General features: G+C 30.6%; 3 protein-coding genes and 1 non-coding gene across 5 annotated transcripts; 3 read left to right on the top strand and 1 right to left on the bottom strand.

Moving 5' to 3' along the window:
- Positions 1-8,504: 8,504 nt before the first annotated feature.
- Positions 8,505-8,578, top strand: TRNAI-AAU (transfer RNA isoleucine (anticodon AAU)). The gene has a single exon. It is a non-coding gene; the product is annotated as a tRNA-Ile (tRNA).
- A 3,419-nt stretch (positions 8,579-11,997) lies between these two features.
- On the top strand, positions 11,998-15,109 carry LOC112800046 (plastoglobulin-1, chloroplastic-like). The gene is made up of 3 exons (XM_025842093.3): positions 11,998-12,700; positions 13,138-13,333; positions 14,545-15,109. Exons 1-3 carry the CDS (start codon positions 12,123-12,125, stop codon positions 14,851-14,853), a joined length of 1,083 nt encoding a protein of 360 aa, XP_025697878.1. The 5' UTR covers positions 11,998-12,122; the 3' UTR covers positions 14,854-15,109.
- A 702-nt stretch (positions 15,110-15,811) lies between these two features.
- LOC112800047 (uncharacterized) lies at positions 15,812-18,108 on the bottom strand. Its single transcript, XM_025842094.2, has 2 exons — positions 17,757-18,108; positions 15,812-16,744 (listed from the first exon to the last, which is right to left on the bottom strand). The coding sequence occupies exons 1-2, from the start codon at positions 17,885-17,887 to the stop codon at positions 16,288-16,290; spliced, it is 588 nt and encodes a 195-aa protein (XP_025697879.1). The 5' UTR covers positions 17,888-18,108; the 3' UTR covers positions 15,812-16,287.
- Positions 18,109-21,708: 3,600 nt separating this feature from the next.
- LOC112800045 (uncharacterized) lies at positions 21,709-23,337 on the top strand. Of its 2 annotated transcripts, none has more exons than XM_025842091.3 (3): positions 21,709-22,164; positions 22,247-22,297; positions 22,387-23,337. In XM_025842091.3, the coding sequence occupies exons 1-3, from the start codon at positions 21,948-21,950 to the stop codon at positions 22,518-22,520; spliced, it is 402 nt and encodes a 133-aa protein (XP_025697876.1). In that variant the 5' UTR covers positions 21,709-21,947; the 3' UTR covers positions 22,521-23,337. The 2 variants fall into 2 exon arrangements, with proteins under 2 accessions (XP_025697876.1, XP_025697877.1); XM_025842092.3 differs by having other exon boundaries at positions 21,715-22,164; positions 22,393-23,337.
- The last annotated feature ends 4,453 nt before the right edge of the window (positions 23,338-27,790 follow it).

Genomic DNA, 27,790 nt, shown 5'->3' with positions numbered 1-27,790 from the left:
TTGAAGAGAATGAAGCTCGACGTTACATGTAAGCCTTTTTCTTTTTCCTATATACCATACAAAAGTTATTTGTTAATTTAGAAATGTAAATGACATCACATGAATAAAGCAATACATTGTACATGTACTAATCGATCCAAATTAAACTGTTTATTTAATTCGATCCAAATCAAAAATCGATTAAAATCGTACTAATTCGGATTTGATTGGATTCTATTTTTTGCAAATCGCTGAATTGATCATATTTTGAATCTACTTTTTATAACCGATCAAATCCAATCCAAACCACACAATATGCTATAATATTATTATTTTATTATTATATTTACAATTATACTTATAACATGTTCAATTTGTTATATATTTTTTTATTATTCATGTATTATTATTATTTAATAAATATTTTATGTTCAAAATGTTATTTATTTATTTATTTTAACTAACCTATAACTTTATTTCTATTTTTATGTTATCGTTGGCTTTTTAAGATATTGTTAAAACTTGTTATGTCATTGTTGATTATTTAAAATTTGATATTGAGACTTATTATATGTATTTAATTTTTTTATTTAAAAAACCGTAAATCCAAACCGATCCAAACCGCTTGTAATAAGATCGGATCGAATTTTCAAAAAAAAAATCATCCAATTTAAACCGCACCGCACATAAATTAAACGTTCAGATTGAATGATTTTTTTCTTTAAAACCGAACCAAACTGCACTGTGAACACCTCTACATTAACTATTAAATTAATTATTATATATTTATGTATTTTTTTATATTTTAATATATATTTTATATAAATAATTAATTTAATAATTGATTTTTTTATCTACTTAGAATTGTTGATGCTTATTGTTCAAGGATGTATACGACTCCTTAGATATTGCAATAAAGTAGAGTAAAAGCATTTTTTGATGAAATAGAATGATTGAACAATGAGCATGTAACATGTGAAGCAGATTTATTGGTTGGTCAAACTTAGTTTTTTTTTTTTTTGTTTAACAAATAAAATCAAGTTTAGTTAAACAATAAATTTTACTATTTGATCAAATTGATTTACTCATTTTCTTTTAACAAATAAAACCAGTTCTATGTTTAATAGCTCAATATCACTACTCCCGTGCACTCAAATTAAAGAAATAAGAGGCTCGATGTATTTTACGATAAAACATAAAAAAATAAAAATAGAATAACTAGCTAAGATCTCAAAAACCCATTTAAATAATGGTGTATATGATTTTCTTATTTGCACTGGGATAGTGTAATCTTCATGATTCATTCCTTAAATACGAAACTGATAATTCGAAGAAGAATCAACCTCTGATTAGATTAGAATCGCAAGTAGGTATAATAATTTGCAAGAATTTTTAGAACAAGTGCTCCACAAGCTCACATGTCAAGAGCGGTCCAACCGATTAATGTTAGGCGGATGGATGTGTCTATATATTTCATATTATTTTTCAACTAAACCGATGAAGGACTAATTTATAGAAAATATAAAATCTTTTATTTAAAAATTTGTTATTTATAGTTGTTGCGTGTGTATAAAATACAATTTAAATTTCAACACTTATTTAAATAAATTAATAACAAACAAATAAATGTTAGATATATAAAAAAATATATTGTCAAATTAATTATTAATATAAAATATATATTAAAATATAAAATATATATTACAAATAAATTAAATAACATATATATTTATATATAAATATATAATAATTAATTTAGTAGTGCATTTTGTATATACATAATATTTTATTAAAATATTGTTTTTATGAGAAAGATTAGATGATGAAATGTGAAGAGATAAAATGATACTCGAAATTTGAATTAAGGATGAACGATATGATTTCCTCCCAATAGAGGTTCTTTCCACTAAGCTAATTAACTTCTGTTAGCAGGGACGGATAAAAAGTATTATTTTTAATAATGTAGTGATAGTAAAAAGAGTTATTATTTTTGTTAATGAGTTATAGTTTAAATGACATAGTCTTTTCATACTCAATTAAGAGCTCGTAGGTTCGAGTCTCTTTATTTTTGGTAAAAAAAAGAGTTATTATTCTTTATGTAATAGAATTTAAATTTTTCTACATATATTTATATTATTTGTATTTTTTATTTAATTCGAATTTTTTTTTACATTTTTTTCTTAACACATTTATAATCATATAAAAATATTTTAATATTATTATAATAATATTATTTTTTTCTAATTTTATTTAGTTTTTTATTCTTTTTTAATTAATTTTTACCCTATTATTATATAAAAACACTTTAATATATTTTAAATTCACGTAACAAAATTGTTAGTGTAATTAACTTATATTATTTTATGTTATATTTCTTAATGATATAAAACATAAAAATATAACTTACTGTCACATAAATATTTAATATAGTAAATTAATTAACAAAATATTTAAAAATATATAATTTTATACTTTAATTTAGTAGATATAAAACTATAAAAAATTATGAAAAAATTATAAAAACTGAAATAATTTTTTTATTTGACAAGTATTTATTAATTTTTTAAATTAAAAAATTAATTATGGTTATATCTATTATTAAATATATAGCTTTATATTTGATTATATAATATTTTAATTTTCGACCCCTCCACTTTTAGATTTCTGGATCCGTCCCTGTCTGTTAGGTTTAATCATAATTTTTTAATTTGATGTTGTCTATCGAATAAATTATCATATATTAAAATTTTCATATATGATATAGATTAAATATATTATTTTTATTAAAAAAATATTATTATATTTTTCAATTTGTTATTTTGATTTTGATATTAATTTTGTAATTTGTTTAAAATTTAAAATTTTAACAAAAATTTTATTAAAAAAGTATTCTATATTTTTATTACTTTTTACATATTTTATAATATTATTTTCGCCTGTTATTTTATTATCATTTTGATACTTTTTTATTTTGTAAATTTAATAATTTTTTAAGAGTTAAATTTTTATTTATAATTCTTTTATTTTTTTTAATTTTTGAAGATCTATATATTTTAATCTACCAATTTTTATTATTAATTATTCCATTGTTAGTCTAACCATTTTTATTTTAACTTTGAATTTCTTGAATAAAATTTATTGAAAATTTGGTATTTTTAAAAAAATTATTTTGTATTAATTTAAAAAATTCAATATCATTTAAATTTATATTAGTTAAAATTATTAGTTTCTGTCTATTAGTTTGAATAATTTAATTATTTATTTTCTTAGATATTTTAAATTATTTTTTGATTCAATTTTATATATAATTTATGTTTTTATTGTTAGCTCATATTTTTTTAGAGCACGTTTTTTAACTGTGTCAAAATAAATAACTTTAAAAAAATTATATTTTTTATATCTTTATATGAGTGGTGGTTAAAAGAAATGTAGAAGACCTAAAATTGAAAAACACGCGCTGTGTTTGCTTATTTTTTTTATTTTTTTTTTCCCTAGCGGTATGCATTTTTACCAAGGCAGTGATTAGCAAAGGTAAGGAAAATATTGACTTGCAAGAAAAGAGAAGCGTTGAAGGACAAGATTCTATAATGGTCAAACAGATCAGAACCGTCCATTCATACGATGAACGTGATCAACGGCTATAAGAGTTTTTTTTTTTTTTGCATGGCGGAGATTGTGATGGCCCCCCGTGGGAGATGATATAACGTGACAAATTGACACTGAAACCAGTGAGAAAGATGGGAGAAGAAATTGATATCCATGGATGTCAATTTCAATGTGGGGGACCACACCATCCATCCCAAAAAGGCCCCTTATATATGGAATTAAATTTTGGGTATAGAATCCAGACAGAGGATATTATTGCATTTCATGAAAAACTTTAGCAATTATGAAATCTTCTGCAATGAATTTTAATTTTTGCATCATGAGTGGGGAGCCCAAGTTCCTGGTTTATGGTTGGGTCAAAAATGACAATAATAACTGGGGGGTTGCTTTCAAGCATTTTCTTGGCACATCTCAAAATACGGGGTTTCGTTTATATAGTGAATGGTTTAATTTGTGGTTAAATTAAAAAAAGAAACTATGTCATAGATGTATCTAGTAATAGTAAGAAATTAAGAAGCGATGAGTGTCAGCGTTAACAAAATAAGGGTTGGATTATGTGGTAATGTTTTCATTTGAGGGATAATTAATCATTGTGGGAAGAGATTGGTGCAAAGTGCAAACTAGTTTGAGCAGACATGTCATAAACATGCCAAAAGAAAAACCGGGATAAAAGTGGAATTTTAATCTGTTTTAGGGAATCATCTATCTATGAAAATATATTATTCTCGTATTCATTTGAAGTTTTAAAATCTAAGTCCTATGAATATTTTATTTCTCAGAAAATTAATTGTCAAATTTTGAAATTTAAAAATATGTTATATTCTGATTATTATATTTTTTGTTAAAGAGCTTCTTCTTCTTCTATTGGTATTGGCGTGTTTTAGAAATTAAGAATATATTTCTAGAACAAAAATGTGTATAATAATAAAACAAACATATTCATAATTTGTTAGTAAAATATTAAAAACAATTCCCAATAATGTGTACTATTAAACAAACAACTTTTTTAATACTCGACATCATATTACTAAGAAATGTTCTTAAAATATCTTTTTAAGGCTTTTGTATGTGTTAGTGAGTGTTTGGTCCGGCATATTGTCACTCACCGAAATAATTAGTTTGTGTTTGAAAAGGTATTTGGATGTGTTGACCATTTTCTGACTCCAGAGTTTTCACTCGCGAAGAAGAAGATATATGAACACGCTTCTTCTCCTCAAACTTCAATTGCACCTGTTTTATGGAAGAAGACAGTTTAGAGATCTTTTTTTTTTCTCTTTAATAATACCAGACAGCTTTTCAAGATGTGACGCCTCCTTCTCTTCTCGGCCCAAAGCAAACTCTTGTGTCCTACTAATGGCAACAATTCGAGCACCAATCACCTGTAAAAAAAAAGGATCAGTAACAATACCACAACAGAATACAAATAACATTAAAAACAGGAAAACAAATATACCTGAAGAAAGCGACTAACACCAGCTCGACCAACCTCATCGATTATTTTCATGTCATCCGGAAAACAACAGAGCTCGTCAGCCATTATACTAAAAGGATAGAGCTTCGCCCACAATGACCTCCCATGCTCGTTCTCATCATATCCATGAAGCCTCTTCTGTGACTCGTAGGCAGACTCCACCATTTGGAGAATCATGGAAGAATCACCCTTACCCTCCAATACCTCGGCAACACTACCCTTCGCCTGACCCCTCTTACGCTTTGGCTTATGAATAGGATCATACTGCACAACAGCAGCAGGACCTTTTTCCTGCATTGGAAGAAACTTCATTCTCACTTTTCTTGCATTGGTTGAAGAAAGACTTCAACCCTGCAGTAGTAATGGTGGGAGCTTTCTCGGCTGAAAACCACAACCAAACCAAATCAGAGTCAACATATCAAAGCAGAGAAGGAAACAAACATAGTAAATCAAATTACTTATGTGGTCATACACAGCCTGTCTATCGGTATCTCATTTCAATATTTCAGCAACCGATAACAAACCTTTCGGACCCAAAGACTTAAACAAAAAATTCATTACAATATCATCATCAAGAAGCCTATCATCTACATCCAGTGCTTGATATGGCTCGGCACACCAGAACATGGGGAACCTTTCCACTAAATGTTCATTCAAATAAAAGGGAAAATCCTCGGATACACTCCTAACCTTCACAAACATAGATTTGAAGTCCTTAAACGATGACTTATACAGGCCAAATATCGCACGATAGGGGTAGCTACTAAGGTTCACCCACAAGCCCCGATTTACCCCTTTCGCCTGAAATAATGAGAAAAACAACCTAAGAGACAGCTGACGGTCTAGCAGCTCCATCAATATTTCGAACGCCCGAACAAAACTCCAGGAATTAGGGTGAAGCTGAGTTGGGGCACAGTTTAACCAATACAAAATCCCACACTCAAATTCGGTAAAGGGAAGTCTCACACCCAGCTCAGTGAATAGACAGCTATATATATAGAAAAAGGACCAATCATCTAATCGGTCACAGACCCGGTCATCCATCCCACATGGCAACAATTTTATCATAACATTACTACCATCTCTGACCCAAATATTTGACCCCAGTAACCTCACCAACTCCTCATCATCAAACTGAGACACGCGCTTCCTTACCCTAGCATTAACCCAGTCATAAGGGTCTACCACATTACAGTTCTCCATCAAGGACAAGAAAAGAAAAACACAAGAGAACAAAGAAGAAACGAAGAAAGAATCACAACTGACCTTGCTTGGTCATTTTTTTCAGACAGTGAGAGAAAATAACCTTTATCTCAGAACTCAGCAGTTTGAAAAGAAAAAAGAAGTGTAAGCAAAACATAACTTCTATAAAACAAACGGTTACCAACCTGTGCATTTACTCCAGATTGACAAAAAAGAAAAGCATTAAAATCCACTACTAAATCCAATAGACAGGGGTGCCTAGAAAAATGGGACAGTTTTCACATCAATCATGTCATGATGGCGCGTAGAACGAAGCCACCACTACAGGAAACATTTTGAATTCTGAACAAGACCAAGCCGAGCTTGGGGGCCGTAAGGAGCATATACGACAACAACTCAGCGACCGAGGACTGCGGTACTCCTGGTCCGAAAGCTTGCCTTAGTCCTGTCCAAACTAAGGCAAGCTTGGGGGCTATGATATGTCACCCTTATCCTCGGCCGTCTGAAAAACTCGGCACGTAAGCAGCTAAGATCGGCCTCACGCTAGCTGCCTGATAAGCTCGGCACGCAGGCATATAAGCTCGGCCTCACCCATTTGAAAACAAGAAACGTGCTCAACAAACCTAAAACAGAATATCATAACCAACCTACAAACTAGGACTTATCCACAATAAACGGTAAAACAACTCCTATAAAGCCGAGTTAGTATCCTCGGCCAAGAGTCAGGTTCTCTCACTCTCAGTCTTTTATTCCTTATTTTGACTAGTTTACTTTAGATCCTTATTGACTTGAGTGTTGGAGTATCTTTTGCAGGTATTTCTGCTGCGGTGTTCGATTCAAACCGACGTATAGCTCTTCCTCTCCAACGGCCGCTTGCTCGGAGTAGCTAAAGCTCAGCCACTCCAGAGCCAGGACGAAACAACATTCATGTTGATTGGTTTTGAATAATATCACAGCGAAGTACGTAATATGCCTCAGAGGTTCGATTTTATGTTTAGATAAAGGTCTAGCTAGAAGTAATATAATCCAGTTTTGTTTCCAATAAAACAAAAATAAAATAATGACATAACGTTTTACATTTAAAAATACACTTTAATCAATATTAATCATATCATTTTTTCAACATACTATAAAGTAATAAAGTATAAACAAACTCAGCCCATTAAGAATAAAGGTCCATCAAAAATGGCCTATTTTACTTATTAGACCTCTTAAGAGATAAGTTCAATCCTACTTGTCTAAATAAGTAATTGACTTTCCAATTTTCTCATATTATTTCTATTTCATTTAAAATATAAATTTCAACAAACTCCTAATATAAAAAAAAAAACGGTTATTCACTAATAAAGATAAATCTACTTTAAAATGTGGTTATCTTACTTATTATAAATACACTGATACTTATATTCAAATTCTAACCTACTAAAAATAAGCTTAAATCCCTTGATAACTTAAACATCGAAATCTCTTACAAATACCATTCTCCACATTCTTATGAAAAACTCGGACGACCAGCCAGAATAAGTCGGACATCATATAATTTATAAATATAATATATAATTTCAAAGGTTCAATTTATAAAAACAGAAACAAAAAATTAATTAAATATTTTATATAAACCAACAACATATTTAAAGTAATATATTTAGTTTTAAATACACCTACCTTTTTCGTCCGTCTATTTCCTTGATCTACCCCGTAACTAATTAGCCATTTTAATATGGGGCAAACCAAAAACAAAATTCTCAAATTATTTTATTATTGATAAAAATGTTTTTAAATTTTATTATTAATAAAAATATTCTTAAATTATTTAAAAATATAATAAAAATATATATTTATTCCGTTAATAAAATATGTCTCTAAATATTATTGGGTATTTTTGGCACCCTTTTTAATTAATTGAAGCCATTTTTATTAAATTAAAAAATATTTTTGTCAACACTAAAATGATTCGAATATATTTTTTATAGTTTACCTTTTAACACGTGATGATAGAATATTTTCAGTTTCTTATTTTGTTTTTAATTTTTATATTCTCTTCTGGATCTAATAACTTGCTTTGTTGTATAATCAAATACTCTCCTGAAATGGAACTGAACCAACATTTCATATTTTATTCATTTCTCCAAGATAGCAGTACCGGCATTTCATGTTTAATTCGGTAAGATATTATATACGAATAGAAGTTGTTATGCAATTAATTATCTAATAACATAAAATATAAATTATTAATTAACAAACTGGCCTATTAGCTCAGTTGGTTAGAGCGTCGTGCTAATAACGCGAAGGTCGCAGGTTCGAGACCTGCATGGGCCAAAATTTTTTTAAGCTTCTTTGTTCTATTTTATTCCACATGTTCTTACTTCTTTACCTTTTCAAAAGCAAAGCGTAGAAGATAAATCAGTGATTCAAAATGAAACTTTCACATATATTCTCATTCAAAGAAGTTAACAGGTCCCTCTTCACAAAATTTGGAATATGTACAAAAAGATACATTGAATGTACTAAACAAATTTAAAAATCAAAATGGATATTTACTGAAGAATTAATCATCATTTAAACGTAGCATGAATCCGGAGCATGCAATGATGTACTTCCAGTGAGAATCTAAACAAGAAGATAGTTTAATTTTAGTTTTATGAAACAAGAATCATTGAAAACGAGCAATAAATACTAGTCAACGAACCATATAAATTATGGGTCTAGGATAGTTAAACCACTGGTATAGGATGTTGCAATAAATTTGTACGAACAATATGATCCTCTCTATTAGTCCATCTATATCTTGGGATTTTATATTTATATTGGTTGGTTGTTCAAATATTTACTAGGAAGCATTCAGACTCATAATTTCTCCATATATTAATTATAAATCATAGGAGCATGCCTAGCATAACAATATTCATACACCTCCTTAAAGTTTCGAAGCCAGCCACTACGGAATTTTGGCATTGAATTGAAATCAATTGAATTTTGTCCTAGGACCGCACAATAGTCACAAGTATCTCGAGTTACATTCACACATTTTGCAAAACATTAAATATGGATTGCTCTGAAGTGTTACCCGAAATTGGATTAATTTTTAGGCCTAGATGCGAGGTTAAAACATCTAAAGTTGTAAGTATGAATAAATGACCATTTATATCCATAAAAGATAAAAATATTGATATATGTATCCACATTCGATCGAAACTAAACTTGTATCACGTAAAATATATTTCGTGTGACAAAAATATTCTATGTGACACTCCAATTCTCCAAAGACAAGGTATTTTTGCCATACGAAGAGCATCTTGTATGAGTACAAGTTTAGTTTTAGTTTTGATTTAATATGGGTACATATGTCAACATTTTTATCTTTTATGAATACAAATGATTATTTATTCTAAGTATTAATTTGTTTGTTGGATGGTGATTTATTTGATGTTCTTTTTTGAACTTAATGCATGTACTTGCAAGAAATTTTAATTTCGCAAAAGTTTTAGTAGGTTTTTAACAAGATTGAATTAAAAAAAAAATACATATGATATTTATGATATTTATAGAATAGTATATTATCACTCTAAGTTGAATCGAATATAAGTTAGATGGCTCATATCTAAAGTTAGTCCGACTCGCCTGGATTTAAATGGTTATGTTGAACTTACTTTGTAGTTTGTATAATTCACTTATAAGTGTCACTCATTCTTTTAGTGAGAATATGAACTAAATTATATTAATAGGCCAGGTATAATCAAAAGTAAATGATAAAATTTAGTCAAAACTACTTCACCTTGTTAAGTGATTTTTCTCAAAACCCTTACTATTCACCTCAAAATAATAATTATTTTTTATCCCTGCTGCCTTTAATGGCAAAAGCCCAAGGCATTTCCCCAATTTTTGTAGTAAAATTAAAAGAGAAGAATACAACAAAGTTTAATCATGCAATGCAATGTTTCAGTTGCACATTTTTATGCTTGCAAACAAATGCTAGTTGAAGTACTTGATATCCAAAATGTGGTTCATCAATCATCAGATGTGAAATCTAGCCACTTCTATTAGTTGTGATAAATTTGTCATATAACAAATACCGCAGTCTCTATCCATATTCATAAAATATTATGCAGTCTCTATAAGTAGCGTTCAAAAAGATTGAGATTGAGAGATAAAGTTTAAGAGACAGAAATTAAAATAAATCTCAATATTTTGTTTGGTGTAAAGTGAGAGACAGAAATTGAAACAAGAATGAAATTTTAATTTAATTTATACAAAGAATAAAATTGGAATTAATTAATTAAAATGAAAATATTTTAGGTATAAAATGTTATTAAAGTTTCAGTCTCCATTTTTTTAAATTTTAGTCCTTTGTGTCTCTACTTTTTAGAGGTACCGAAATACTAACATTTTAGAGACAGAAACAGAAATTTTAGTATCAACTTTTAAACTAACAAACATAATATTAAATATTAGTCTCTCAGTATTTATCTCATTATCTCAAAACAAACGCTAAGTAACGAAAAATAAATACCAAAAACGATCCCTACATTCACGATTTCACGTTTTATGCAAGTTTTTGGTCTAATACATAGACTGCACAATACTAAAGAGTAGGTTCAGTAGGTTGGGCTCATTTACACTCACAAACTAACCCAAAGAAAATTTTTTCTGAAAAGATTCATGGCCCAACTAAAACAAGAAACCTAGTCCAAATTCGAAACTAAAATCTGACCACCAAAACTGTATCCCTGTTTCCAATCCAATACAGACCATTGAAAAGTACAAATATACCCCCCAAAAGACAAATGTTTTTATCCTTTTGAAAAAAATCAGACACTACGCCTCTTCTACCAGACAAAGTTGACACATGATCCACCACAAACATTTTTCACATAAATACTTTTTGTAAATATAATAATTAATAACATTACAATTAAATATTCTTTAAATATTATTTTTTATTTAGTCTTCAGGAAAAAAACAAATAATTCTCCTAATTTTTTAAACAATTAATATATAAAAGTAATTATTTAAATTAATTAAATTTTAATATATTTTTTAAAAAATTAAATAAAAATTAAAAATTAAAGAATGACTAATATTTTTCAATTAATAAATGCATCAGCATGTCATTGATGCACACTATATATTTGAATTATTACCCTAACTATTCACAAGAATTATAAAAAATTATAAAGACCGAACCGATTATTACATCAATAGAATTACCTATTTAAAAATTTAGGTAAAATTCAATTGAAATTAAACTAAATATAATAAAATAATATATTTATATATAAATTATATATTAAAAAAGTAAAAAATATATTTTGTTTGGATTTTATGATTTTAAGTTGGTTAACCATTAAACACAATATTGACTAATTTTTTTTTATTTTTACACGAATTTATTATCAATTAATTGTTTAACTAAATCGAAATAATTTGATGACTCATTTCCAACTAATCTAGTTAAATCAGTAAGTTCGGTCCGAGTTTTAAAATATGCTTTACATGATTAATCCTTAAATAAAAAAATTTAAAAATTATACAATTAACTATCAATAATTTTTGTATTAGTATAATTTGATTATTTAAAAAATATATCCTCTTAATTATTAAAAAAATTAAAAAATTTATTATTTTTTATATTTTTTATTTATAAAATTAATGATAAGATCACATTTTATTCTGTTAATAATTAAAAAAAATAGAGAGAATCCGTTTTTGATTATTTACGTAATAAATAATAAATATTTGTAATTTGTACTATCTTTGATTTTGGGTGATTCTAGACTTGTAGTCTTCTAGCATCGAAGCAGAAACACACGTAGTGAAAGAAAGAAAGACTCGGAATTCGGAAGTACAAACTAAAACACTTCCAATGGCTCAACTCTCCTCTTTCGCGTGCACCCCACGCGTCCCTTCCACCACCTCGCAAAACCCTAATTCCCTCTTTCCGTTTTCTCTTTCTCCCCTTCGCTTCCCATTCCCTCTCTCTCCTCGCTCTCAAACCTTCCCTTCTATCCGCCTCGCCGCCTCCTCCCCTGCCGACGGTGGCTCCGGCGACGTTGACAAGGCCTCCGCCAAGATCTCCGATGAATGGGGTGAGGATTACGAGCCCGAGCCCGAAGCGGCGTTCACCAAGCTTCCCGATTCTGACCCTCCCAGGGACGAAGATGAGTGGGAGGAAGGAGGACGTGATGGCGACGGCGGTTACGTCGACGGCGGAAACGGAACTCCGGCTGCCACGCCTAAGGATGTTTCGGCGGAGGAGGAGGGGAAGCTGGAGGGTCTGAAGCGGGCTCTAGTGGACAGTGTTTATGGGACTCAGCTCGGGTTTCGGGCAGGGTCGGAGGTCCGGGCCGAGGTATCCGAGTTGGTGACTCAGTTGGAAGCGGCAAACCCGACACCTAACCCGGTTGAGGAACCCGCGCTTCTCGATGGAACTTGGGTGTTGCTGTAAGTCTGAGCTGAATTTTATTCAACTATGCTTTTCATGTTAATGCATATTTAGTTATGAATAGTTGCAGCTCAAGTGAACTATGCTTCTCGTTGAGTAATGAAACTTTGATTTTGATTTTGATTGATATGATCGTTGCATCCTGTTGTGTAAATGGAACATGCAATTTGGGTCATGCCTTGGGGAAATGGTTATAGGGTTTGGGACTGCATGCTTTCATTGGGGAGAAGAGAAAGGAAAAAAAAAAAGAGATAATTTTTACTGTTTTAGGCAATACTGTGCTTTATGCTTATCTTGATGTATTCTGATTTCTGGCAGAAATAGTGGAAATTTTCATTGGTACTGAATATTGATGAATACGAAGCAAAGTCAAAATTTCTGTTTATTTTGTGACACATAATCCTTTCGGTTGCTGTGCTTTTAAAACTGATTTCAGGTACACTGCATCTTCGGAACTTTTACCTCTTCTAGCAGTTGGATCGTTACCTTTGTTGAAGGTGGACAAGATTTCACAAACAATCGATACTGGTAGCTTGACCATCATAAACTCCATCACATTATCTAGTCCTTTTACCACTTTGTCTTTCAGTGCATCTGCCTCATTTGAAGTTCGAACCCCTACAAGAATACAGGTATCTTCTCATGAAAAATTTAGTATTTCACCATCTCACAAATTAGAAAGACAAAATTTGCTTGACTCTTTGTTTTAACACCTTGAGGTGCCAAAAAGTGCATTCGTAGTTTAATTGAAGTTTATCCTTACAATAAGGGAAAATGTAACATACTTGACTAGTTGACTCTATTGCATTATCTTACAGTAAATATTTGCTAGTGGAGCATTCAATCATAACATTCATAGTAAAAAGTCAAAGATTAAGAGGTTCATTGTAAAAACCCCTAAGCTGCCTGCTGCTAAGAGTGCCAGAGACCGAAAATTAGTCATATCTTGTATATCTTTGTCATGACAAATAGCAAGCTGGATGAGTAGGCTTTATGAATATTTTGCAATTATCTACTAGGTGTTTCAGGCTTAAGGTGTGTCACATCTTAACCAAAAAACCATGCCTAAGTTAGCAAAGGTCAGAGGCACACACCTCCTCGTATGAGTGAACTGACTCAACCAGTTCTTAAATTAAGATTGATAAAGTGAGGAAGTGAGTGTCTAATCATTCTTAAATTAAGATAACGAGGCTCATAAATGATGGAAGTTATAAATTCAATGGTACTTAACGCCCTCACTTTATCACTTTACTGATCTGCTCACTTTAGAGGATCTTTTTTCATTACGCATGGATGCTGAATTCCGCTTTTGTGTTTTGGGATTTACCTCCTCCTGAGTTAGCTAGGATTCTTTGTGAAGATGATATATGGGTTACCTTACCCCGTTTAATTTGTATCTGGGTTCCTTTTGTTTCGGGCTTTTTCCCCGTTTCAATACCAAAAAAAGAGTTATCTTTCTCTTTCCTATTGAAACAACCTTAATTGAATAGCGAAACCGAATCGTTGCTCGGAAGAAATCCTTAATTAAGGCCTTCTTCATTCACCAATATAACAATAAGGTTATTTTAAAGTTCTCTAACTAAATTGCCTTTTTTAATAAGCTCTTGTATTATGAAAACTGACAATTGCCTTCTCTTATTTGTGATAATGTAAAAAAGTAAATTACATATGAATTATGATATAAGCTGATATGGTTGCATGCAAATGTTTTTGCTTTTCCAATGTTAATAATAATAATACAATGGTGCAATCCAATGTTTGTTGTATCCTGCATGTTAAATAAGTTTCCTCAGCTTGCATAGATGACTAGAAAACTCTTGCTAACATTTCTAAATGCAAACAGGTTACATTTAAAGAAGGTTCATTCAATCCTCCAGAGATAAAGTCTCGACCTGAACTGCCAGAAGATGTAGACATTTTTGGCCAAAGGATCAGCCTTTCACCTCTGCAACAATCTCTTGGTCCTCTGCAAGATGCAGTGGCAAACATTTCACGTGCCATATCCGGTCAGCCACCTCTCAAGGTTCCCATTCCTGGTGAGAGGACTAGTTCATGGCTTATTACTACATATCTTGATAAGGACTTCAGAATATCAAGGGGAGATGGCGGTCTTTTTGTCCTTGCCAAAGAAGGGAGTCCCCTTCTTGATTAGTGGGAGGAAATATTAGTTCCTCCCTTCTCACCCCACCCCATCCCCGTCCCCCAAAAACGGTATATAAAAAGGTTACATTCTTTTCTGATTTTGTTTTTTTTTTTTTTTTTTTCTTTTACCTCTCAAGTTGTTGTAATATTGTATATTTAAATATATAGTTGACAGGTTTGACATTCTCAGGCTGTAATTCTACAATGATTAATAAGTATTTAGAGGAGCCAAATCCTCTTTAAATAAAGTGGTATGTTTCAATTCATTATTATCCTGCTAAAATGTTGACTTGGGGAAGAATGGTGAAATTAATCAAATATATGCGAGGGTATATATATACAGAGAATGATAAAGGGGCTCTCGATCGTTGATCATCAAAATGAAGAAAACATTGAAGAGAATTTTTCAACCTGTCCTTGCTTACCATATGTGGTCAGTACTCAGTTGGTCCTGGATTTTAAAGTTCCTATCCTTAGGGGCTTTGGTTCTTGTTTTCTCTACACACCCAGTGTCCAGTGATTTAGAGGCTTACAGCTTTCTTACTCCATAGAAGTTTATTATATTTGTTTTCATGCTTTACAGATTGGGATCTTTAACTCCAAAAATCCATCTTCGGCACAACCTAAAATGCAACGAGAACGACTATAGTAGACAAATAGTAGCATACTTTGGTACTGGTTACTTCCGTCTAGCATTAAATTTTATAAGAAATAATTGAAGTGATTGAATGGTGTTAAAATTGTACTACCCATTTTTCCTATATCATTAGAGAGAAATGAATGGATTTTTTACCTCAACTTTTAAATGACCTTACCACATTTTTATTGGAATACCAAACAAAGAGTTGCACTAGTTGCCAAGAAAATGAAATCAAATATGAAACCTAAAAGCATACAATATATAAGAATATCATCATATATGATCAAGTCATGAAATTTTGTTTGTATCTTTGATTAGAAGGTACAGGTAGGATGAAGTTTTGGGACCTTTATTGAGTAAACTTGCACAAAACCTTATTCATAAAAATACAAATTTAATACAAGCAAAAGACAAATTACAAAAATATTGAATTTGGGCACACATTTGAATCCCATCAAGCTCGCTATCAGCTTCATTTTCTTTTCTCTTTCCCAAATGTAACTGAAATATTGTTCAGTTCAGTATTATTATGGACAACACCTGTGATATTAACAACTGGTTCTTCAACTAAAACTCAGAACAAATGCATAACAACTCGTCATGCAAAATGAAGCTTGACAGACCATAAAAAGTACAAAAGAAACGAGAAAAATAAAAACAAAAAAACCTTAAGGCTACCATCCCCATCAGTGCATGAAATTGCCACATAAACATCACTCTTTAACTACCTTTTCCTTTTCCTTTTTAAAAAATGGCCTAAACAAAAATACGGGTGACGTAAACCACTAGCAAAGTGATGGAGAGCTAGTTTCGCAGCATCCATTGCATGATGTCCTTCCTAAATACACCTCCTGACTCATTCATTCTATAATTTGAACTAGAGATTTCAGGAGCATAGATGCTGAGGTTCCTGCCATGGACACTAGTCCTGGCAGGATTCGGTGGTCGAGTCATCATTGAAATGGTAGGAAAAGGTCTTTGTCTCAACGAGGTAAAGAGATGCCTATCGGAGTCCTTCTTGAAGGATCCAAAATAACCAGTAGGCTTGTTGTTCGAAGCTCCAGCTGAATTCTTTGTCAGTTTTTCACTTGAGCTGCCACTGGGAAGTGATCCGGAAGGAGGACCTCGAATCCCAGCTGATGGCTTCATCCGATCTAGCCATCGCAAAATTGTGTTTCCAAGATTCCGTCCTGCTTCTATGTCTCTATCTTGAATGTTTCTATGAACTTTGACTACTACGTCAAATACAGCACGGGTCCGCCTGTGAAGCACCAAAACAAAAGTCCAAGAATGAAATTGTAAGACAGTGATGCATCCGTACCAAAGCACTGAGGTGCATAAGTGAAACAAAACTCAGTAACAAATTACAACGATGAATAAAGTAAGAAACTGATGCTAATAATTGACCCCAAGAACTTTGTGATCTCAGAAGACAATAAGTAAATCATTGGCTCTCAAATATTTGTAATACGACACAGCTGTTATCCTCCAAGATTTCATATTTGGATGTAGCAATGCATTAACACAATCCAGTCACACAATTATTAATTAAATGAATCAACCTTTCTCCCAACCACCTTTCCATCAGTAATATTCACTTTAGAGTGTGTGTAAACAATTAGAAGTGCTATGAAATATAATCTACAAACTTTCACCAGGCCCCACAAATTTCGTTGTAATATAACCGTTGCTATGTCAAAGAAATAAATATTCAAGGCTTTAAGCTTCTCCAAAGATACAAATGTGATCTACAAGAACTCAAGCTAGTATCTGTTTTGTGGTATTTTTCTAATCACGAATAACGGGAAACATATAAAAAACCAAACATCCCTGCACTATGCTTGTGTGTGAAACAAATTAACAAACACCTAACCTGCATATTGAATAATATCTTCAAAGCTAATTTACAAAGACTACCTAAAGTAAAAGCTGGAAACTAACAATGACTACACTCAAATCACACATTTGGACAACAATCAAACCAGATGCAAACTTTACATAATTACATTTTTGGCATCATTTAGTTATCTATTGGTTATATATCAGAATCATCGATTGAATCCTTAAAATTCCTCTCAACTAAATAAACAAACACCGAAATGCACATTGCTGTCAATCACGTAGCTACCTAAGAACACAAATGAAAAGAAAAAATAATAACACTTGAGAGTATGTATCCATCAACAAGAATAATCACACACGCATTTCTAGATTCACGATTTAATAAACGAGAGCGAAAGAAACAAAGAAAGAAAGAAGAGAGGTATAGGTACCTGTGAAGGAAATCGCGGACCTTAGGGTGGTTAGGGCTAATGAGCTTGCGCTGAATCCTGAGGGCAAGCCTGTAAGTTCGTTTCAGACCCAGAAAATACGCAGTTCCAAGTGTTATCTCCCACAGCACCATTCTGATCTCTTCTCATATGAAATTACAATGTTTCACCTATTATATTTAATTTTTAATAATCATAGAGTAAGCGATGATGAAATTGTTTCCTGCTGCACAAGCTTGCTTTATTTTTAATATATTCTTTTTGCTTGTTCTCCACTCTCCCAGAAATTTCGTAACTTCGTTCTACGCCCTTTTTCCTGTGCGCTCTCCCGGTGCCTTCTCTGCCGTTCGATTCTGGCTATAAAATTTATATCTGGCCCATTAGGCCTGGCCCAACGTGATGCCCGCCCAAAACGCAAGTCATTCTCTTCAATAATTATTCTATTTTTATTTGGACTAGAATTATATATTTTTATTTAGAAGAATATGACTAACATAAATCGAATTCTATATTTTTGTGTTATAAAAGTTCAGATATTATATTATAAACTATTTATTCATTTAAATTATTAGATTGTGTACCAAAAAAAAAATATTAGATTGAGACATACAGATTATGATACATGTAATAATTTTATTGCAAAAAAATAGAGTATGACTTTTACACAAGTAATTTGATTTTATGTCTGGGTCAGAATTTTTCTACACAAGTAATTTTTGCTGACAAAGTCGCTAACGTAAACTCGTACTCGATTTTGAAATGTAGAATTTTGGACGTCAGCTAAGAGCTAAGACCTCACCTCACTCTTTCATGAATCCTATTTAATTTTTTAGCTTAACAAGGCCAGTTACATATAATTAGTGACTATTTATTTTATTTTAGTGGTTATTTCTTTTATTTTCAGTAAAAAATAAAAATAATTACTAATATATTTACTGTCAATTAGATATTAGTTGTCTTATATTTTGTTGTTAAAAAAATTTTAGTAACAATTATATAATTAACATAAAGATTTTTTAATGGTTAAAAAATATATATAATTATTATTATAACATGTAGTAATAATAATAAATATATAATTATTATAAAAATATAAAATATATAATAATTATTATATTATTGTCATTAAAAATTTACTACTAAAAATGATTTTTATCTCTGTGCTTGGTTTGTGGACTCACACTAAATTGATCCTTCTATTTCATCATTAGAGTTATTTTTGGACAAAGCCTTTTTGAGTGTTTCTCTTTGGGTCAAAGAAGTTTTGGAGTTTCTATTGTATAGCCTATTCTCTTCTGGCCCATTAAGTGGAAAGGTAATAACGTAATATTTAAGGAAACATTTATTCGGTCTATATAAGCGTAGCCGAAAACTATGTTGGACAGCATAATATTGGGTTGCAAGCTTTAGTAGACCCCTCTCTTTTTTTGCTTTTAAACTATTTGATTCCGCGCAGCCGAGGCTTGGGCTAGTGGCAGGATCTGCTGCCTCGCAAGTAGCTGCACTCAGGTTCAAATTTTAGGAGAAGAATTATGAATCTTTAAATGAATTCATGTAGTGTGTGTGAGTGTGTTGTGTGGGTGTGTAATACATGAGTAATGCCTAAAATAAAAAATTATATTAATAGTATTTGGTATAATTTTTTAGATAAATTTTTAATTTTTAAAAAAATTATTTAAGAATTTTTGAAGAAGTTAAAAAATATGACTTCTCCCATGGACGGATGCAGAAAGTTTAGTATGGAGGGGCCGAATTTTAGATAATTTTTTTTTCATTCTATAAAAATAATTACATATAGTTATTATTAGAGTTAATTTTTTAAAAAATTTATCATATATATATATATAATTATAATTTTTTTTCACAATTTTATTTTTAATATGATAGTTACATAAAAAAAATATAACAATATCAATAGTATATTATAAAATTCTAAAGTACCAATAATTTATAGCGTGTTTAGTTAAAAATAATCACATATCTTATTAATTAAAATTAATTCTTTCAAAATTTTATAAAAATTTAAAAATAAATGATAAATTATTAATTATTTAAAAAACACAATACCTTTATAGAATATAAGATATAAAATATTTTTATAAAAGTTTTTCTTTCAACAACGTAAATTTAGAAGAAAAATAAGTATTTTTTATAAGAAAAGAATATCTAAAGTATATAATGTGATTACCAAAATATAACTACGTAAGTTATTATTAATATAATAATATAAATTTTAATATGTTAATATAAAATAAACAATTGATTTTTTTAAAATAAATATAGAGATTATTATATAAAAACTAATTTGAAAGTTACAAAGACTTGAGGATATGATATTAAATTAGTTAAGTGAAAAATATTAGTGAATTAAACAATCAAGACATAAATCTATCATATAATAAAAAATAATACATATAAAAATACTAAATTATATAATATTTTTTATTTTTTTAAATATATATCTCATATATAAATATAGTTTCTAAAAATTTTGGGGGGGTCGAGGCCACCACTCGCCCCCCTCTAAGTCCGTCCCTGACTTCTCCTATTTTCAAAAGCTATTTTATCACCTATATTTAATGCACAACTTTAAAATAAGGACTTTTATAATAACTTTCCAAACTTAAAATAACTTATTTAAAAGTTATTATTAATAAAAATTCTTATATTTTAAACTCCTTTTTTTCAAAAGAACTTATTTAAGAAATTTAGCTAAACTGACCCTAAGTGTGTGTTTGCATTTCAATTTTTAAACGGAAGTTTGCATAAAATTAATTTTGCAAACTTGATTTTGATGAAAAATTTGTTTGTCTTAAAAATGATTTATGTTTAGTAATCTTTATATTAAAATATATTATAATAAATTAAATATTGTTTGAGTTAATCTAGTAATTAGTTTACAATTCGTTAATCTAGTAATTAGTTTACATATTTAATTAAATAAATATAAAAAAGTTAAATTTTATCTTGTATATATAATAAGAGTTTATTTATCCTATATCTTCAAAATATATGTTAAATTTACAAATTAAATTTTTTTATTAAAAATATAAAAATTTAAATTTTTAACATATTTATTTTATATTTAACATTTAAATTTTTTTATTAATGATAAATTTATATCATGTGTCCTAGAATATATATTAGCTAAACCTATATAATAGTTCATTGATCATGGACAAATTCTTAAAATAAAGTGTCGATTTACAATAAACTAGTCTTTAACTTAATAAATAAACTTGGAAATACCGTAAAAAAAAATGTGGCAGCATTAGTTACCATTAAAATTGGAAAAGGTACTGAGACTAGAGAGAGTTGAAACAGAAATCAGGAAAAACTAAAAAGCGACAAGGGAAAAGGAATTGAGAGGAGTAAAAGGAACGAAATCGCCAAAAAATTTAGACAATCAATTAAGCACGGGATACTAACAACCAACCATCAATGATCCATCCGAGACAGCTTACCGGCATAAATAAATCTTACACACTTAAAATGAGAGTTAGTAACTCTTAGTGTATGATTGAATTGGATTGATGGTAGTATTCAATAGAGTGAAATTGAGCACCAAAAAATTTAATGAGTTTTCATTATCTTATGATTGGATTGGATTGATGCATGGTAGTATTAAATAGTGTGGAAAATTGAAAACTGAGCAAAAAAAAATAACGAGTTTTCATTATTTGAATTGAAAAAATTAAATCAGCTATTAAAATTAGTTTTTGAAATAAAATATATATTAAAAATAAATTTAATTATATATTTTTTTATATAAATATATAATAATTAATTTTAGTAGTTAATTTTAATATATATTATAGTATAATAAAATGAAAACATGAAATGATTTTAAGTGGTGCCGACAAAAAAGATTAATAGCTGGTTTAATCATTTTCAATTCAGCTATTTTTAGTTCAACAAAAAATTATTATTAACCAACAATAAAACCGTCCAATTTGTATTTAACTTAACACATTTAAATTTTTAAAAAATCATTCTCTCATTCACTAATAAGTAGTCTGATATGAGTTTTGATAACCTTTTCTTTCCTTCTGTATAAAAAGAAAGAAATAAAAAAAAAGCAATAAAATAAAAGTGAGTTCACAAGTTGACAACGCACACTTGACTCACGCACTGAGCTGTGTGTCTTCTCTTGTCTTCTCAACTCTCAACTCTCCCGTTTCCTCTCTCCTAACAATGCACAGACAGTCCCTGGGTTCGCCCTCCTCCAAGCTCCACCATGGAGTCGCCCTCGCCGACCACCACGCTCTCCCCGCCGACGACGCTCCCAAGCCTCACCGCATGTCCTCTCCGCCTCACCGCCCTCCTCACAAGCTCATCCACCTCATTCCTCTCCTCACTCTCCTCTGTTTCCTCATCCTCTACCTTTGCTCCCACACTCCCTCTCCCTCAGGTTTCTAGCTCCACCACTCTAAATTGTTAATTCAACCATCAATATTTATTATTAGTTAATTCAATTTTACAATCTTTTTCAGATTTAGATCATGTTCCTGGATTCAACCGCTCCTCCAAGCAACATGTATTAGGTACAACTACAATGCAATTTTCCACAGACTTATTTTATTTTCTCTTAATAATTTTGTTTAAGCTTTATTTTCTCTCTCTCTTATGTTAGATTCAGTTGCGGAGATCAACGACATTGAGCGTTACACGGACGCCAAGAGAGCTGATGTTTTCGCGATCCGAAGCCTCCGTAATTTACAGCAGATACAAAAAAATCGCCTCAACAGAAAACTCGCCGATTTTTAATCACTTTTTTTTTTTTTTTGGTTTTCTCCGCCACGGGTTTATGTTACGACTTACGACCCTTGACGCTCCTCACCACGGTCCCTACCACGTGCTTTGCTTGTACATCAAAAATCCATTGCTTCTTCCTTTTTTTTTAATTTATTTATTTTTCATTTTTCGTCACGAAAAATAAAAAAATCCATCGGCTTCCACCTGAATTTCACGTTGTGTTGTATGACAATTTCCATTTCAGGAGACGGAACACAGCGAATAAATTCTTTTTCTTTGTTTTTTTCGTATCTTGAGCTGTTAATTACTATCATTTGTTGCTAATTTAATTACGTAGTGTATAAAACGGGGGAGTGTAGGTTAAGATGGCGGGGGTGGGGAGTAGCCGGGGAACGGCGCAGGATAGCAGTTGGTGCGCCGGTTGTTGGAATACAGCTGGACTTTGGGACCGTTAGTTCCTCGGACTGCGGTTAATAGTTGCCAGCTGGAAAATAACAGTGCTCTGTTCTCTATTCTCTGTTTTGCTCTGAATTTCTCTGGTGAGCATAATTATTGCATCTCTTTATTAATGAAATTGATGCAGGTTTGGGAATCAGGTGCTCCCTCTAGTAGTAACACACCACGGTGCAACTTTTGCTTTTAGTATTACTGATGTGCTAATTTTACTACACTGAATTATTTGTGTATTTGTTCTGTGTTAGAATCGAGTTGATATTGATATAGTTACTTTTGTGTTTATTATTGATTGATTATTATTGATGTGTAGACTCTATTCTGTGTAAAGTTTACTATAAAAAGTATTGAAATATAGAAATATAAGTTTTTAGTATTTTTATAAGTATTTAATAAAAATTAATTTTAAAAACCTGATGCTCTGGTAAATTTCCCTTTATTTAATCATGGATGTGTATGTCAATTACAGATATCTAATTTTACAGGGGACACTGTGAGTTATGATCATTTATTTATTTATGATTGTATATTGTATGTAAAATTGTAAATTATGCTAGTTATTACGTGAATGAATACGGTGTTTTCAAACATAACTAACAATCTAACACAATGATAGAAGGGGGGTGGGGGAGGTGGCTTTGCAATTTCCACGTGTTGATTTTTAGGGAGGTTGGGCAGAAAAAGGGTGGGACACGAGTACATGACTGTCGGTGCCTCTCGATCGGTGACTTTGACGGCTTCTATTGAATTGAGGAACGTCGTAGCAAGTCAGGGTCATTCATTTATAAGAGAATTAAGATTAGGAAGTGAGAATGGTATGGGCCATGATCGAGTGTATTGCATTGCTGTGCAAGGTTGATAATGTTCTTGTCTAGTATGTGGGACACGCAGGGCGTTATGATTGGTTGTTACCTAATCATGATTTAATGGTGATTCAGCAAAGGACAAAGATAGGGGATATGTATCTCTCCAAAATTCAATTCAATTAGGATATTTATATCAAGACTAATTTCTTTCACCAGTTAAGAAAACAAAGTTAAGAACAATTAAGAGAATTTAATTATTAATTAATAAAAGTAATTGACACACGTAGTTGACATCAAGATTATTGTGAGACATATCAAGTCATTATTACTGATTAAGTTAAGATCCAGCGAATTTAGTATTGAAGTGAATATTTTAGTTCAAATCTTATGGATAATTCGGTCTAAATATTATAAAATGGGAAAGTACGAGGGGCAATGAAATTTTTGTACAATGTACACCATGAAAGTTTAGAGAGTATTAAATATATAATCATTAGTGTTATTCTTTTCTATCAGCTGAAGTTTTTGAAATGAGTGGTATCATAACATGATATTACAGTTTTAAATCCAAAAGGTTAAGAATTCGATTTTTTATGAATTCCAAAATCAGTTTAAACTAGATCATTCCAAACCGGGAAGGTCGTCCACACCATAACTCCCCAGATCAGGGAAATTGGTGCATGGTTGAATCCTCTCTAGCTTACACATATTATAAAAGCAAAAAAAAATTTAAATATTCTGGTAAAAAGTTCTTAAAAATTATGAATTAATCATGTTTATAAATAAGTGAATAACTATACATCACGCATGCATATATACGCCGAAAGATTCTGCGTCTAGTTCCGACTAAAAAAAGTCTTGTTCAAGTACATCACTTGGGAATGTTATTTTTTTTTTTCATTTTACTTGAATTAAAGTTATATATACTGATATGTTAAAAAGAAATCGCTGAAGTCAATATATATTACTGAAATATCAGATTGCAAATAAAACAATGACGCAAAGCATAGAAAGTTATTAGGAAAACGGAAAAGTTTGTAAACCAAAGTTTAAGAAACCAGAAACACTCAAAATATTCCTTTTTTTATATTAATGGACGTACTTAACTATATTTTTTTTCCTTTCACGTGCCTTTTGATTTTTTTAAACTGGAATTAATTTTAATAATTATATTTAATATTATTAAAATATTTAATTGCATTAAAAATAGATATTAATAGTGTATAATATATCATTCTATTTACAATCAATGCATATTTTATAAATAACATTATTTCACCAAATATAAAATAATTAATATTCCTCAAGATCATATTTAACTTTGTGATAGCAGATTTGTCTTGCAACAGCAAAATTTATGAAGGCCACACGCTATTTTTATAGAAAATTATTCATTTATCTCTATTTTGTAAGTGATTAATCTTTATTAACGATGTAATAATTTTTTTCTATATGTATTGTCCTTAATTTTTTTCATATTTATAATTGTTCAATCCTCATTAACTCTAATATGATGAGTTAAAATTTTTTATTTAAAAAATTGTTTAGTAATTTTTTTTATATATTTCATTTTTTATTTTTTATTTTATAACAGTCGACATATACAAATATGAGTTGCATAATAAAATTTATAAAAATATCTTTAACTTAACATTCATAATTTTATTCTCATAACATCTATATTTTTATACATGTAATATCATAAAACAAATTTTTACAATTAATGTTATCTAAATTTAAGATATGTCTTTTTCGAATTATCTTACATGTGTCAATAGATTGTGATTTCAATTTTAGTTAATATTCAGATGTATGTTTATCTATTAATCTTAGTCACATTTCATAATTTTATTTCATATTTTATTTTTTTATTTTATAATATATATTCTGTATCTACAAATATAAGTTACATAATAAAAATTATTAAAATATTTTTAATTTAACATTTATAATTATATATATATATAATATCCATAATTTCAAATATATAACATCTATAGTCTCAATTTCATAAACTAACTTCTTTTTATATTTTTAATTTTTAAAAAATTGAGACTAATCGAATTTGAAATTTAGAAATTTTTATAAAATATATTGTGGTGATTTAAAAAATATTTTTTAAGATTAATGATACAAAGATTTAAGACTTTTATTTAAAATAAAGATTGTATAATTATGAATATAATAAATTACCAATAATGAGGGAGATATTTTTAAGATTTAATTTTCATAAAATTTAAACTAATTTTTGGTATAATTAATAAAAAATATATTTATAAAAAACTATTTATGACAATTAATTTTAAAAAATAATTTATATTATCTTATAAATAAAAATATTATTAAATATATACTTATTCATATCCTGGTCCAACGATGAGGCCCAGATCCCAACAAAAGGCCCAATACAGGAGGATTGAGCCTCGCCTTGAACCGACCTCTTCCCTATGAAGTCGGTTCCTATCACGACCAATCCTAAAGAAGTCAGGAACGATGATTAACTGGCAGATAATTATCATTCAAATGAATAACTGCCCCTAAAATCTCTCTACCCACTTCCAGGAGCCATATCTCAACTTTCCTAAGATAAAGGAACGGTTATCTACCTTAAAAGGTGGAACTACTTCAGCGGTGGTTATTAGATCAACACTATAAATATCCTGACACTCCTTAGGTATCTCTAAGTCCCAATACTCTCTAGACCTACTCACACCCTTGCTGACTTAGGCATTGGAGTGTCTTTGCAGGTACCACCCCCCATTCCTTCATACGCACAAGTCGGACGGAGGTCCCCGAGTAGCAGATCCACTTGAAAGCCTCCTCCTTCATACGTTTGGGCCAACCAACGCCATCCAGCCCATTAATCTCCGGTTACCCATCGTAACATTGGCGCCGTTGCCGGGGACCCGAGAGATCAACCAGTGATGGCGGACAGATCCCCCGAAGAGGGTCATGTGGAATCAGATTCTGAACAAGAGAATCTTGACACCGGAAACAATGATGCAGACTTGACCCTTCACCAGGGAACCAACGATCAGCACATAGAAGGTACCTTCGGAGTAGGGGTGCACAGACCCGGCCCGGGCCCGAACACTTTAGGGGCTAATTTGGTGTGATTTCATCGGGTTTAGGGCCGGGTTAGGGTCTCAAAAATAGACCCGGTCATTATTTCGGGTCGGGTCCGGGCCATAGCTCGGGTCACCCGAAGTCGGCCCGGTGGCTCGGTCATCATACATAATTAATATTTTGTGTTATTAGTGATGGATCATGACTATTTTTATGTAGAATTTAAGTATTGTAAACCTTAATATTTTGTGTTATTAGTCATTATAAGACTATAAGTTAATATTTTATGTTTAGAATGCATAAGACTTTAGACTAATGCATAATATTGTGTTATTTGTATTGATTTAAATATTTGATATTATTAGACAATATTAGTATTGATTGTGATTTTGCTTTAGTATTGATTGTGGTTATGCTTTAATTTTAAAGAAGGATTGATTCTTGTTATATTTTTCTAAGTAAATTTTACCATGTTAAATAATGGTTGGAGTATTGAAAATTTGGATATTTTTACATGCTAGCTTACAAGAAGATATCAAAGTAATGTAATGTTAATGGCCCGGTTTTCACCCAGTTTTCACCCGGTATAATTGTGGCCCGAAAGTGTACTGGTTTCATCGGGTCTAGGGTCGGGTTCGAGTCTAATAAATAGACCCGATGTATATTTCGGGTTGGGTCTGGGTCCCATCAAACCCGGCTTCACCCGACCCATGTGCACCCCTACTCCGGAGTAAAAAATTCGAAGGTGAATTCTTCAGAGGGGCGCGAATCAGAAAAAGATGGACCATCCCATGCAACTGAACTCATGGGATTAGTCCACGTCCACCAAAGTCGCCTAGAACATTTAGAACAGGAACGGGAGCGACAGAGGGAGACTGAAAAGAACCTAAAAGAGGAGATGGAACGACGAAAAGAGTTAGAAAGAAAACTCTTGCAGTTAGAATCCTCCCTCAAAGG

The sequence above is a fragment of the Arachis hypogaea genome, chromosome 5, assembly GCF_003086295.3.
Source record: "Arachis hypogaea cultivar Tifrunner chromosome 5, arahy.Tifrunner.gnm2.J5K5, whole genome shotgun sequence".
NCBI lineage: Eukaryota > Viridiplantae > Streptophyta > Magnoliopsida > Fabales > Fabaceae > Arachis > Arachis hypogaea.
The sequence above is the reverse complement of the archived record's forward strand: the minus strand, read 5'-3'. Positions and strand labels throughout refer to the sequence as shown.